This window comes from Lontra canadensis, unplaced genomic scaffold (assembly GCF_010015895.1).
Source record: "Lontra canadensis isolate GAN:19392208 unplaced genomic scaffold, GSC_riverotter_1.0 scaffold79, whole genome shotgun sequence".
Classification (NCBI taxonomy): domain Eukaryota; kingdom Metazoa; phylum Chordata; class Mammalia; order Carnivora; family Mustelidae; genus Lontra; species Lontra canadensis.
Window position 1 is genome coordinate 5,930 of NW_022631073.1, and position 14,842 is coordinate 20,771.

The 14,842-nt window shown below is 51.3% G+C and overlaps 1 protein-coding gene across 2 annotated transcripts; it reads left to right on the forward strand.

The window, feature by feature from the left end:
* Positions 1 to 251: 251 nt before the first annotated feature.
* Positions 252 to 9,244, forward strand: SYCE1 (synaptonemal complex central element protein 1). Of its 2 annotated transcripts, none has more exons than XM_032882197.1 (13): positions 252 to 321; positions 4,239 to 4,301; positions 4,852 to 4,911; positions 5,227 to 5,301; positions 5,923 to 5,970; positions 6,215 to 6,269; positions 6,959 to 7,048; positions 7,328 to 7,391; positions 8,177 to 8,243; positions 8,316 to 8,439; positions 8,514 to 8,624; positions 8,761 to 8,852; positions 9,105 to 9,244. In XM_032882197.1, the coding sequence occupies exons 1-13, from the start codon at positions 252 to 254 to the stop codon at positions 9,221 to 9,223; spliced, it is 1,038 nt and encodes a 345-aa protein (XP_032738088.1). In that variant the 3' UTR covers positions 9,224 to 9,244. The 2 variants fall into 2 exon arrangements, with proteins under 2 accessions (XP_032738088.1, XP_032738087.1); XM_032882196.1 differs by having other exon boundaries at positions 8,761 to 8,848; positions 9,093 to 9,244.
* The last annotated feature ends 5,598 nt before the right edge of the window (positions 9,245 to 14,842 follow it).

Consider the following 14,842-nt stretch of genomic DNA (forward strand, 5'->3'; position numbering starts at 1 on the left):
GCAGGCCCCGACTTCTCAACTGGCCAATCGCAAGGCTGCAAAGCCACGCGCACCCAGCCCCACCTCCACCGAACGTGAGGCCGCAGAGGCCTAAAGCATGCGCGTTAGCGCCCGTCCGCGGCGGTTGCGGCCAGGTCCGCCGCGCTCGGAAGCGCAGTGCGCAGGCGTGCGGCAGGAGGCCCCGCCCCGGGCGCGAGTTTCGGCCAATCCCCACCGAGGCGCCACCCGCCAGGCGCCCGGGAGCAGAGGGAATGGCCGGGCGGTCGGGGTCTTCGGACGCGGAACGGGCAGGAGCCGCGGAGCGGGCTGAGAAGGCCGAAGGTAGCGCAGGGGTGCCCGCAGGCACGGCCGTGGGGACTGCGCCGGGGCAGGAGGGCCGGGGAGCGCGCTGCCGAGGGAACGACCCCGGCCGTTTGGGCCCCCGGCGGCCAGGCCCCTCGGGAAGTCCCGGTGCTCGGCTCGCGGCGGCGTCGGGAAGGCCCCAGACAAGCCCTCAGCGGGGCGTTTCTTTACCGAGGTCGGGCCACACCGGCTCCGCGCAGCGTCCCGCGGGGCCTCCTCCTGACGCGCCCTGCGGACCGACGGCCCCCGGCTCAGGGGACGCGGCTGGGCAGCTCGGCGCAGGCCCTCCGGAGCGCGCTCACCGCTCCGCGCCGAGGGGAAGGGGGAGGCTGTCCCCGAGCCAAGCCGTCGGCGGCAGAGACCGGCTCGGAGGCGTTCCCGGGAGCCCCCCGCGACCCCCGGGACCCTGCTCGCAGCGCCGTCAGCGGACGGGCCTTGCTGGTTCCCTTCACGCCTCCTTGCCGGGGGCAGCCTTGGGGTCCGCCGCGGCGCCTCGGGGTCCCTGCGGAGGCGGGGTCCGAGCCCTGAGCCCGCACTCGGAGCGGGGCGGGCGCCCGGAGGCGGCGCCGGGGCGGGTACGGAGGCGCTCCCCGCCCTTTTGTGAACCGCCCGCGGCCGCGGCTGCACGGAAGGAGCCGTTCAGTAGGGCTGCTCTCCCCGAAGCTCCAGGCCCATCGGCCCTGCAGACCACGGCCCGTTCTTTCTCACGGCTCGGGAGGCCGGGAAGCTGACGCAGGCGTCAGCAGGGTCCGGCGGAGACCAGCTCCTGGGTTCTGGATGACCGCGTCGGGCTGCGTCCTCACAGGCGGGCGGTTCTGGAAGTCTCTCTCGTAAAGGCGCTCGGTCCGCCGTCATGACCCCGTCACCTCCCGGTGTGCTCATGTCAGATGTTGTATTTCTTCCTTCCTCCTTTTTTAAGATTTTATGTATTTGTGGCGGGGGCGGGGCACGAGAGAGGAGCAGGCTCCCTGCTGAGCAAGGAGCCTGACTTGGGACTGGATCCCGGACCGCGGGATCGTGACCTGAGCTGAAAGCAGACACCTGACCGGCCGGGCCACCCGGGCGCCCCAGACCAGACCATATCAATACCTGTCGTTCGGTGGTCACTGCCTAGGGGCGTGTCCGTGTACTTTGCACTTCACACTCGGGCGTTACGGGGTAATGGGGCGTCGTCTGCAACTTCTCGGGTTCAGAGATGGTAGCAAATGGGGGGGTGCGAGCTGTGGATCCTATTTCCACAAATTTCAGTAAATTTGAAATGATTTTGAAATAAAAGGTAAAACTAGGGCGCCCACACTGCCCAGGCTGCTGTGTGCCCTGGACTCTTGAACAAGACCTAAGTTGTTTTGTTCAACAGGCATGTATGGCCAGTCTGTGCCTTGCCTTGCGGCGAGCACTGGCCGCGTGGCAGAGAACAGGAGCAGCGCAGTCACTGCCAGGAAGATGCGCAGACGAACTAACAAATCGTGCGGGGTCACTCCGATTTATTAAGTGTAAGAAATAGAAGGATATGCAGAAGTGGGGGTACTGAAAGGTCAACGTGGTCCTTGTCCTTCCCACCCTACCCTCCAGGGGTAGCCGCTGTTGAATTGCTCTTGTGACTCTGGCCAGACGTTGGTACGCGTGTATGTGCAGACTGGCAGGTGCACGTTTCACCTCATTTTGCAGCCATGTGATTCTCCGCTCGCCGTTTTTCGCTTTGTCTGTCTGGGGTCTCTTCCCGTGTTAGTACATAGGAGCCAGCCTGCTTTTCAGTGGCTGAACAGTACTTTGTGGAGGAGATGAATCATAAATTCTCCATCCGTGGGCATTCGGGTAGTTTCCCACTTTGGATGTGACGGATAGTGCTTCAGTGCCCTTTACCGTGCCTTTTGCATACTTAGCAAGTATATCCTTTTTTCAAAGATTTTATTTATTTATTTATTTATTTGACAGACAGAGATCACAGGTAGGCAGAGAGGCAGGCAGAGAGAGAGGAGGAAGCAGGCTCCCCGCTGAGCAGAGAGCCCGATGTGGGGCTCGATCCCAGGACCCTGAGATCATGACCTGAGCCGAAGGCAGAGGCTCAACCCACTGAGCCACCCAGGTGCCCCTTAACCGAGTACATCTTATACGTAAACTTCTAGAACTGGAATTAAGTCTTCAAAATTTTGATAGAGTGAAACTGGCCCTCGGAAAATTCACATACTGCAGTTTCCACAGTCTTTTCAGTGTGTGTGACCTTCTGCACATGATCTCACTGGCCATTGTCAGATTTATTTGCCTTTACCAGTCAGATAGGTACAAGGTGTTATTTTTAGCTCATTAACTATGACTGGATTGGACATCTTTTCATATATTTAGTGGCCATTTGTATAATTTTTGCTTCACTGTTCACTCCTTTCCTCCGATTGCTAGCCTTCTTTATACTGACTGAGACCTATTACGGAACAATTGAAGCATACACAAAAGGCAAGAACAAAGTCTAAGTACCCCATGAGCCCATCTTTCCACTTGAACAATTATCAGCTTCTGACCGACCTTGTTTCCTCTTTATCTCCCCCACTCGCTGCCACCACTCCACTGTGTCGTTGGAGGATCACGGGCCGCGTAGCACATCATCCCTAAATATTTCCGTGTGTATCTCTAACAGGTGTCTAAAGGGTAACTAAATACAATAGTACTGTCACAGCTGAGTGACTACTACAGTAATTCCTTAGTTTCATCCAATACCCCATCGGTTTCCAAAATTCCCTGATTGTGTCATCAGCATTTTTTAAAGTGCATTTGAATCAAGCTCTAGATATGTCCATTTTTTAGACGGATTTCTATGTCTCTTTAATCTGTTTCAGTCTGCCAGGCTCTTCTTTCTCCCTTTCCCCACAGAAGCCGTTAGAGGAACTGAGTTGGTTTTCCTATGAAGCTCCCAGTCTGGACGCTGCTACTTGCATCCCCATGGTCCTGTGTCCCTGTATTTCCTCTGAGTTAGCATTTAGGTTGAGAGGATTACCAGATACTCATCTGATTTTTTGGCAAAAATTCTGTATTATATTTTTACCTCAAGTGGCTCGTAGTGTCCAGTTATCTTTATTGTGATGGGTTAGTACCATTAATAATAATTGCTTAGATCTACCAGTTCATCAAGGGATTAAAAATAAGTGCCTGTATTCGTTATAAATAGGTTAATGTGAAATATTGTACTGGGAGGCTTCAGAATAATAAATGATTGTATATAGATGAACTGCATTTTTTAAATGAGATGTCTTGAATTTCCTTTTGTTCTTTGTGGGATTTTTCTTATAAGACTCTCTAGAACTTTCTAGTTAATTAGCCACGTGCAGTTAGTGATTTTTGACTCCGTGTTTCCAGAGGTCTTTTGTACCCCTTCTTTTTTTTTCACTAGTATATCATGAGCTTTGACTACTACAGGCAGTGAGAGTTCACCCCTCCCCTTGGCCTGGGTTTTATTTATTTATTTATTTTTTAACAAAGACACTTTTTTTTTTTCAAAGATTTTATTCATTTATTTGACAGAGAGAGATCACAAGCAGGCAGAGAGGCAGGCAGAGAGAGAGGAGGAAGCAGGCTCCCTGCTGAGCAGAGAGCCCGATCCGGGGCTGGATCCCAGGACCCTGAGATCATGACCCGAGCCGAAGGCAGCGGCTTAACCCACTGAGCCACCCAGGTGCCCCTGGCCTGGGTTTTATTAAGGGGAAATCTGTGGTATGACTTCACAGTTTAGAAGTTGACTGTGAAATGGCCTGACTCCTCTCTCATTCGGTGTCCACCCACCTCAGGACAAGGAGCAGGGAGGGGCACCGCTCTGGCTGGAGACCTGAGCTCCCCTCAGTTCCGGACCAAAGTTGTTGGACTCCCACTCCTTCAGGCTTCTAACATGTTTGGTTTTTTCTCCACAGGGCAAGCCAAATCCTCACAGAAAATTGAAGACTTGCTGGAAATGGTGAAGAAGTTGCAGAAAGGTCACATGTGTCCTCTGTAGCCCCCACAATTCACAGACTTGGGAAATCAGCTCATTTGCTCTCACTTTTAAAGCTTAATTCCTTGAACTAAAAATACAGCCCCATGATTCAAAATTAAAGTATGAGGGGATGGAAGGCGAGAAATTTTCCCAAAACCTCCTTACTAGCCGCCCATTTGGCCCCAACTGCTTTAAGTCCAGGTTTTCACCTGCACCTCCTTCCCTCCTCCGCCTTAGCGCTGCTGCTCTCCGCTTGCTGACCGGCCTCCTTCCAGCCCTGTTCCCTCCTCACTGTCTCCCACCTGCCCCAGGAACTGCCCTCCCTCTGACGGGGCCCTTACCAGGTCTTCCCATATCTGAAGAACAGGCCCCACTCCTTCACTCTTTAATTCTTTGCCCGTCTGTGTGTCTTGGCTGCAATGACTACAGCCTGACTCAGTATCTGTATTAATTTTTGTCCTCGTCTCCCCTACCCAGGAAAAGTCCCCGTAGGGCCCCCAGCTCCCTCTGCCTGCTCTCGCATCTCCACTCAACTTCTTTTCTTCCTGCAGCGGGAAGCCTGGAACCCAGGGTTGAAGTCCTGATTAATCGGATTAATGAGGTTCAGCAAGGTAAGCTCAGGCACCAGCGACATGATGTGCAGGGCTCCTTGTTAAAAGATGACTGAGTAGGTCGTGACAGCAGCAGCAGATCATTAAACCAAGGATGGGACCATCTCAATGCAGCTGCTGTAGTCATGTGTCCATGAGCCTGGTGCCGCTGTCAACTGAGCCCAACAAGAAAGGCTTGTGCTCTGGAAGCCTCACTTCTTGCTTTAAAATCTGCCCCCAACCCAGATTTCCTGGAAGACATAGGAGAAATGTCAGTTTCCAAGGAATAAGGCAGTGGGAGGCTGCACTTACACATTGTTCTGCTTTTCGGCATAGCGAAAAAGAAGGCCAGTGAAGAGCTGGGAGAGGCCCGGACTGTTTGGGAGGCCCTCCAGAGGGAAATGGACTCATGTAAGCATGCTGGCGTCACCCAGAGGTCTTCGGGGTCATGCCTTCCTGAACTCAGTATTCTGGACACAACATTGTTGCTGTGACCAAGGGCTCCTACCCCCTCTCCAGCCCCACTCTGTGGTAGGAGTGTTTCCGGAGTCCTCTCCAAGCGCACTTCCACCTCAGGCCCTTTGATAGGCTGTTCTGTCCCAGACAGTGCAGGTTGCTGTTGCCAACATCCTCAGCAGCTCTTACCTTGAATGTCGCCTTCTCAGGTCAACCTCCCCCAAGTCCTCCCATCTAGAGACAGCACCCTGTCCCCACCTGATTGTATTCCCCTTAACTGCTCGGTGTGTTTCTTCCTAGCCCATGTCCCAGTTCGTGGGGTGTGGTTTTTTCGCTCCCGTCCATGGAGACACACTGTCCTTCCACAGGATCCTCACAGTCAGCCTTGATCAACCCCAGGGCCCTTTGCTGCTTACACGGAGTGTTGCTCAAGAGGGGAGGGGGCTCAACTCAAGGGGTCCACATTTGGGATTGAGGTGGTGCTGTCCCAACCTGCCTGTGTGACGAGGGGCAGATGCACTCCCTGAGGGTGGGGTGATGCCTCCTGATGCCTGAATGTGTTCTTGTGTCTTCCAGTGACTGGAGAGAAAGTACACCTGAAAGAGATCTTGAACAAAAAGCAAGGTAATTGCAGCCACTCTGTCTCCAGGCTTTTGCCCTTGTCATCCCACAGAGGCCAATCTCTCCAGTGCAGCCCTTTGAAACCCGAATCAGCCTGCAGCCCTCCTGTGGCTTCCACCACACTTTCAGCAAATGACAGAGTCCTATCAGGTGTCCACAAGACCTCACATGATCTGACCCTGTCATGAATGCCCAATCCTGATGCTTCCATGGGTTTTCATGGGGCCCTTGGCTCTTCTCCCTGCAGAGACCCTAAGGATCCTCCGGCTCCACTGCCAGGAGAAGGAAAGTGAGGCACAGAGGTAAGAGCTTACATCTGGGACTTGCTCTGCTCCCCCCTTTCATGAAAGAAGGAAAATCAGTTCCAGATCCACAGGTCACATTGTCTCCAGTCTGTAAAAAAGAGAGGCCAGATGCATGGCTTCCCACCTTGACCCCATGGTGCACACAGTAGTGTTAAGGGTACTCTGACTCACTGGGATCATCATTCATTTGTTAGGATATCAAATGCTTTCAGCCGTTTCTTATTCTATGCCCGTGACTCCTCTTAAAATCAGCTCCTTGGCTCACTCTTCACTCATCTGTCCCTTCATTTAGGCATCAAGCCACCCAGTGTCTCCGTTTCTCCACTATCCTTCCATCCACCTCAGTATTTGGGAATCCATCTCTCCACTTCCTGAACCTTGATTTAGCTCATTCTGTGATCCGTGCCCCTAAGCCCTCACATACCAATATCGGAGCTATGTGGGAAATTTGGATGAGATCAGTACGTATGTGTGCTTGTGCACGTCTGTCGGTGTTGAGCTCCCTGATTTCGCAACAGAATTTCCAGGGTCATGTGCCCTTGCCCCACCCCCTACGAAGTTACTAGAGAAGGACCTCAGCCCGGAAAGCCAGAACAGACCCCAAGAGGAGGCAGAAGCCCCGCCGCAGCCCTGTCATTCGGAAACATTCAGAGAATGTGACTGAGGGCCGCCTTGCCTCTTCCCAGGAAGCAGACCATGCTGCAGGCGTGCAAGGAGCGAATTTCTGCCCTGAATTCCCAGATCGAGGAAGAGAAGAACAAGCAGAGGCAACTGAGGTAAAGCCCGGTGCCCGGCGCCAGGCAGGATGGGGGCGATGTGCTGGGACGGGTTATGGATGTGCTAATATTGGGGATGGTGGTTAGAGGAGGGGATGGTGGTTAGAGGAGGAGCTGGCAGGGCTGAGGCTTGGAGGGTCAAGGTGGGAAGGTGCTTCCTGCAGAGCAGAGAACAGGAGCAAGTCTCCCAGAGTCTGTGCATGAAGACCCCTGGCCTGGGCCACGGTGGGGAGGAATGTCTCAGCCCGTGGCACCTCGTCTTGTGCGACTGGTCCACAGGTTGGATTTTGAGGAACAGCTGGAGGATCTGATGGGCCAGCACAAGGACCTCTGGAAGTTCCACGTGAGTCACTCAAAGCCACTCCTCCCACTTTCCACATCTTCCCCGGAAGTCCCAGGCCCAAAACTCAGGGTCCCACTGCAGGCCTCCTTCCTCGCACCTGCCATACCCAGCTCCTGATCCAGCCCTTGTGGTCATACGTCAAAATGGCCCTCAGCTCAGTCGCTCGGCACCACCGGTGCTGTCCTCTTCACTGGTCCTGCCCGTCCATCCCGGCTTCTCCACCCCCCCCCGCCCCCGCGCCCTTCAGTGGCCAGGAGGAACCCTGATAAACCAGGGAGAGGTTATCCATAAGGGAGATCCGTGGGTGTGTTTGCAGCGATGACCGGTACAGGGCAGACAGTGGGAAACCAAGGATCCCGGTGCCAAAAAAAAGGGGGCAGAGAGGATCGGTGTTAGGTTGGAGGGGCTCGGTGGAGAAGCCACGCAAAGGGAAGGGGAGCTGCAGTTCTGGTCTGGTGACTGGTTGTCCGGGCACAGTTCTGATTTGTAATGGTTTCAGGATCCCCTGTAAGAAGTACTTGCCTCAGACCTGATTTCAAGGCTTCCAAAACTCCTGGCCTCCCTAGCGCAGCATCACGGGATCTGGGGTGAGACAGACAGAGACGGTGGTGGAGAGAAGATGGCCAGCACTAAGGCCCTGAAACTGGAATGTGCCTTGTGTGCCCAGAGGCCCAGAGTAGGAGGAAGCGAGGCAGGCTAAGTAGGGAGCACATCCAGGTAGGGTTCTCTGAGGTGCGTGGGAGGAGGACAGGACACATGGACAGGCCTCCTCTCTACCTACTCAGAGGCCAGAGCAGATGGCCCAGGAGATAGGCACCCTGGACAGCAGCAAGGAGCAACTGCTCAAAGAAGGTGAGGCCTGGCGGATGGGGCGGCCCTGATGTGTCCTGCCCTGCCCTGCTCATCAGTCCCTTCTTGCTGCAGAGAAGCTTGTGGAGGCGAAGCTGGAGGACGTGAAGCATCGCCTGTGCTCCCAGTTTGGGGCTGATGGCTGCTCGGCCATCGCTGAAGGGCTCTTTCTCCGCAGCCAGGAAGCAGCAGCTGCGGTGTAAGATAAAGATGATGGGGACGGGGAATGGGGAGGAGGGAGGGGGCTGCCATGGCTGACGGCTGCACCCTCAGGCATCTGTTTGAGGAGGAGAACAAGAAGGCCCAGGAGCTCCTGGAGGCCGCCGCACGGCACCACGAGCAGCTGCAGCAGAAGTGCCAGCAGCTGCAGCAGAGGAGGCAGAGGTGGGCATGGAGGCCCGGCCCCTAATCCCAAGGGGACAGTGGCTGAGGGCATCTCGGCTCCCCTTTCACAGGTCTCCTGGTCTCCTCACACCGTCTTGTCCCTTCTCCTCCGTTTGCCCCTCCCTTTTTGGTCCAGGCTTAAAGAGGAGCTGGAAAAGCTCGGGATGCAGATCCCTGCTCGAGGCCAAAGCAAACAAGAGGAAGGGGCTGGCCCAGGAGAACCTGTGAGTCCTGGAATTAGGTGGCAGGGAGCAGAGATAGCTCGCAAAAGGAGCAGGGCACAGGAAAGCAAGGAAGGGGAACCACAGAGTCCTCGGAGGATGGTCTTTGGGGAAGGGTGTTCTCAGGGCACAACCAGGATAAAAGTGCAGAGGCTGGCGGCGTGGGTTAGAAAGAGGCAGGTCCCAGTGAGGGTGTGGTCACAGGGATGCATGGAGGCTTCCCTCCTCAGACCCTGACCTCCCACAGGCCAATCCCAAGCTCCTAGGAGTCATGGAGGAGAAAGACCCAGAGCTGCCCACCAAGCAAGGCCCTGTGCCCTCGTAGGCAAGGAGGACTCTCCCTGCCCTGGAGCATGTTCCATGAACTTCAAGAAATAAAAGCACTATTTCAGTACAGCTGCCTCAGCAGAGTTTGTGCAGGGGTGGAAGGGTTTGTCTGGCCCAAGACCCTTGACCCTCAAGCCTTGGTAAAGCTCTGGCCACATCTCTTGGCCTTGGCCAGAGTTCTGCAGCAGGCACTCAGTAAGTGCTTCCCTAACCTTATAGTCTCTGCTCTGCTCATTTCTAGGACTTAACGTGTGGTTCTGGGTCTCCGGGCAGAAGGGCTCACATTCTGCAGACTCACCCTGTGATAGTTTCAATTCCTTATTCAGGCCTGAATTATACAGGATCCCAGAAATCCCAAAAATGAGGAGCAGGGTGTTGGGGTTCTTGGCCAATCAGTACTTTGCCCACAGTCCCCACCAATTAGCTGAGAAAAAGAAACATAATCGGAGGCCAAGTGTAGTCTGTGTTCTTGTGGAACAAAATATATAACGGAGACACCCGTCACTACAACATAGTGTGTTAGGGTTCCTCAGTGTCCTGGGACTCAGTCACCCAAGACTGTTGTGTACTTCTGAAGTATGTTTCAAAGCACATAAATGCACTTGCCCAATTCAGGGTAGCAAGGCTTGTCAGAGTCTGTGATCCTAAGCCAAAATACAGTGACTGAAGAAGAAAGAGATTCCTTCTCTTGAAAGGCTCCCACATCCAGGTAGGACAGTAACGTGGTGGGATGGAGAGGGGTCCAAACAGGCCCCCAGTCTGGAGAGCACTATTGGAAGCACTATGGAAGAACGGAAAAATATGACACACTAAGCATCAACCTCCCAGCGTTCTGAGATGGGGTTCATCAGACCTGTATCATAAATGAACTGGCAACATCAAAGTAACTCACATCTCCTGGAAACTGGTATATTCCCCTGCACGACAATGGAAGCATCAAAGAACTGCAGTTCAGCTAAGCCCACGATGAGAAATGCTGGCCCTTTCCTTGGAAATCCAAAGATTGTGTCGCCTGGAAAAGGAGGAATGTAGCCCCCTCACCACAGAGCTGGGCTACCTAGGGTGGGTCCCTAGCTGAGACGAACAGAAAACATAGCTGGTAGCGTCACTTACCATAAGGTATACCTAGAGACAGATGAGCTAAAAGAAACTTTCCAGTCTTAAAGATCAATCTAGACAAAATACCAAGGAGCCAGGACTACCCAGGTTTGAAAATGGAACTGCTCCTCCTTCCCAGCTTCTCCAGGCAGAAAAAAGGATCCCTGAGATAGGAAATGACTTCAGGCTAAAGATCACATTCAGGACACTATCAGCAAAATGGAGCCTCAGAGTAAATCTCAGACCAAGGATGCTGCTCTAAGACCCTCCTCTGAGACTCTTAAGCCTTGTAAATCCTCACGACGGATGACACAGAGGGTTTTTGCAAATCTTACGGACATTCTCCCCACATCACTCTGAGGCAGAGTGGTGGGGGATGGCTTTCATCTAATGGAGTGGATTATAATAGATCAAAAATCCAAAAACTTTTTAAAGGAAATTAAATCAATTTGAAATAAGTTTAGAAACAGTTCAAATGAAAAGAGCCCTCTGGGCAGGAAATACACCTGAAGAAACTAGTTAGTGTAAAAACAAACAAAAAACTGGTTATGTGTTGGAAGAAGAGAGATGACAGAGTGCAGAACCCAGAGCTTTGGAAGTCACCCTCAGACCCAATGCACCCTGACCAAGGGGCTGATGGGGTGCCCTGCTAGACTTCAGAGTTCTTGGGGACCACAGATGACTGAGTGCCTCCCAATTGCCCTCCCCTTTGAGTGGACTGAGTGCCCCCATCTCCATGCTACACTGTGGGCCACCTAAGTGGCCACTTGAGGTCACATGGCTTCAGACTAAGAGCAACCACACAGAAGGCACTGCTCCCAGAGACTGTGCACCTTGTCCTGATACAGATGACGACGTCCTGGATGTCCAGCCAAACAGCTTTATAAGTTGGAACCCTTTGAGTGTTCGTGTGTGTGCATTCATAGTGATGTGAACTCTGTGGCCAGAAAGCAGGTGGTGTCCTACTGTATTTTCCATATACGGCCACACGCTCTTGTGAGATGCCTTTACATCAACAGGTGGACTCTACTTCTCCACCCCTTAGGATCTTTGTGGGCCCTGTTAACAACCCCAAGTAGAAAAATTCAGAATTGACTGTGCTACTTACCAGAAGTAGTATTGCCAAGTGTCCCCGTAGAGGCAAAAATCACCCCAGAGAACAAATGGTCTATAGTCTTTCAAAAATTTTCTTTAATATAGTATGTATCATTTCTATCTGAATTTTTTTTATCCACATTACCTAAACTGATAGTTTCCGCTTCATGAAAAATTCACTGATATAAAGCTGGACATTCTGTTGAAAATTGGGACACATTAAAGATATTTATAAGGTTTTACATTATCCTCAGTGTCCAATGACCTGTCTCTGCCCAATAAAGGCATTCCTGCATTTATTGAATTTCTTTCTTCCTATGATTTTTCCATCCACTGCTTGGGGATGAAAAGGGACAACAAAGGTTCTTTCCTGTGTGACTCTCTTACACGAGGACTGGTAATGTCTCACAGAATCTGACCTCAAATTCGCAAACTGAACTAGCTACAATGGACTCACATTGTTGGAAATAGGTCACACATAGGATTCAACAGTGACTACTTCTCACTCAGGTAAATGCAGGTGAAGATTTGTGAGGCAGCGTTGGGAGGATCTTTGCCCTCCCCAGTCAGTCCTTTCTGCCTTAAGTCCTGGTTGCCATCTTCACCCTGTGGCTCCAAAGACACACCTGTGGGTAATCTGCATTCCGGAGCACAAGGAATGAAAAATCAGCAAAGGCAAGTAAGTTTTTTTGTGGCCAGGCATGGAAGTAACTTCATAATTTGTGTTCATGATCTCGGCCAGAGCTCAATTACGTGCTTCCACCCACAGTAAAGGGGAGCCGAGAAATGCAGGCGAACGGTGTGCCCAACACAAAGAGAAAGTGAGTTTTGGTGTACATATCGCCAGTCTCTGCCACACATGACTTCTCCCCAGTGTGAGTTCTCTGATGTTTGCTGAGGTGTGACTTCTGACAGAAGGTTTTCCCACATGCATCACATCCATAGGGCTTCTCTCCTGTGTGAGTTCTCTGATGCACAGTCAGGGCTGACTTCTGGTAGAAAGTCTTCCTACATTCTTTGCATCCATAGGGCTTCTCTCCCGTGTGAGTTCTCTGATGCCTATTGAGAGTTGACTTCTCACAAAAGGTCTTCCAACATTCGTTACATTTATAAGGTTTCTCACCTGTGTGAGTTCTCTGGTGTACAGTGAGTTTTGATTTCTGGTAGAAAGTTTTCCCACATTCTTTACACTCATATGGTTTCTCACCGGTGTGAAGTCTCAGATGCACAGTGAGCTTTGGCTTTACACAGAAAGATTTCCCACATTCGTTACATTTATAAGGTTTGTCTCTTGTATGAGTTCTCTGATGTACAGTAAGAGCTGGGCGATGGCCAAAGGATTTCCCACATTCTTTACATTCATAAGGTCTCTCTCCTGTGTGAGTTCTCTGATGTGCAGTGAGAATGGACTTCTTATGGAAGGTTTTACCACAATCATTGCATTCATGATGTGTCTCTCTATTGTGAATCCTTTGATGTACAGTGAGGGCTGACTTCTGGTAAAAGGATTTCCTACACTCGTTGCATTCATAGGACTTCTCCCCTGTGTGTGTTCTCAGATGCACAGTGAGTTTGGTTTTCACAGAGAAAGATTTCCCACATTCATAACACTCATATGGTTTTTCTCCTGTGTGGGTTCTCTGATGAACAGTTAGGTGAGACTTACGGCAGAAAGATTTCTTACACTCGATACATGCATAGGGTTTCTCCCCTGTATGAGTTCTCCAATGTACTGTAAGAACTGTTTTACTGATAAAGGTTTCCTCACACTCGCTACATTGATAGGGTTTCTCCCCTGTGTGCATTTTCTGATGTTTACTGAGATTAGACTTTTTGTGCAAAGTTTTGCCACATACGTCACATTCAAAAGTTTTCTCTCCTAACTGAGTTCTTGAAAGCCGAGTAAGGTGTAATTTCTTGCTGAAATTGTCCCCGCTTTGATCACATTCACAGTGTTGCTCCTCCAAATCAGCTCTGTGAAGATTCGGTTGGGTTGGTTTCACGCAGGTGTTCCCCCATTTGTTACAACTACAGTGACCCTCCCCTATGTGAGTTCTCTCTCGGACAACGACAGCAGACTTGTCACAGGCTCTCCAACAGTCATCATAGTTACAGGCAGTCTCTCCCACAGGAGCACTGCTATGTGTAAAGGTGGTTGTCTCCTTGCTAAAGTCATGCCGTTGCCCACCAAATTTAAAAGGTGGCTGCAAAATCTGACCCTTCTGATGAAAACTACGGTGTTCACACCCGAAGGGTTTGCCGCTCATATTACGGTCCTCGGGCTTCTCTCCACCATGCATCTCATCAGGCTCACCAGGGAGAAACATGTTCTGACACACATCAAACTCCTCTGGCTTCATTCCTGAACAGTTTCCATTATTTATAACCAGGTCTGAAATGTGGATTGCGCTCAAATTTAATGGTTTGCCCAAGGTGGTTCTCTTCGTAGCTGACCTTTTGTTGCTGGAGAACCCAACTTGCCCCACACGTCTGCTCTGATGTTCCTGGCAGGTCTCAATCAGGTCACCTGCACTCTGGACATCTGAAATGAGACAAAGTAACCACGTCTGTGAACCACATCTAAGCATTTCTTATGGAAGGTCTGTGCAGGAATAAAGCAGTTTCTTTCCATCACAGTATTGGGGCCGATTCCAAGTTAAAACCTGTTAAACCCCTAGGGCCTGCTTGGGCCTGCTTAGCCAGAGTGACTCCATGTTGCCTAGGTAGCCACTTTGTTGTTTAATAAACGCCTCAGCAGTTACTAGTATCGGTTCCAGGTAACCGTTGCTAAAACACACAGGTAGGAGACATCCAATCAGCCAAAGCACATACCTAGAGGTCTGCGGTTGTGCCCTATAAAACTAGCCTGTAAGACCAAGGGGCGTCACTCTCTTCGGAGGCGGCCCTGGCCGGTCAGTCTGACTTCCAATTCTTGGCATAGAATAAGGCTTTGCATAACTTTGTCTCAGTCTCCTGCCTTTGATAACGGACCCAACAACAGCAGGATATGAATTTTAAAGAATCGATAATGGGTATGTTATGATAAGCGTATTATTTTTCTCCCTAACGAATTCATGTAACAAATGATACTAATAGATTCTTGAATATCAAATCACGGTTTTATTTGTCAGTTCTTTTTTTTTTTTAAGATTTTATTTATTTATTTTTAAAGATTTTATTTATTTATTTGATAGAGATCACAAGTAGGCAGAGAGGCAGGCAGAGAGAGGGGGAAGCAGGCTCCCCACTGAGCAGAGCCCGATGTGGGGCTCGATCTCAGGACTCTGAGATCATGACCTGACTGAAGGCAGAGGCTTTAACCCACTGAGCCACTCAGGCGCCCTCGGTTTTGCTTTTTTAAGTTTCTTTTTTCCTTTCTGGATCCAAGAGGAAGTCACAACAGTCACCTACTCCCTAGCCGCAGTTTCGGCTGAGTTTTTTCATCTGTCATCTGTGTCCCTTCTGTTTCCTGTTTTC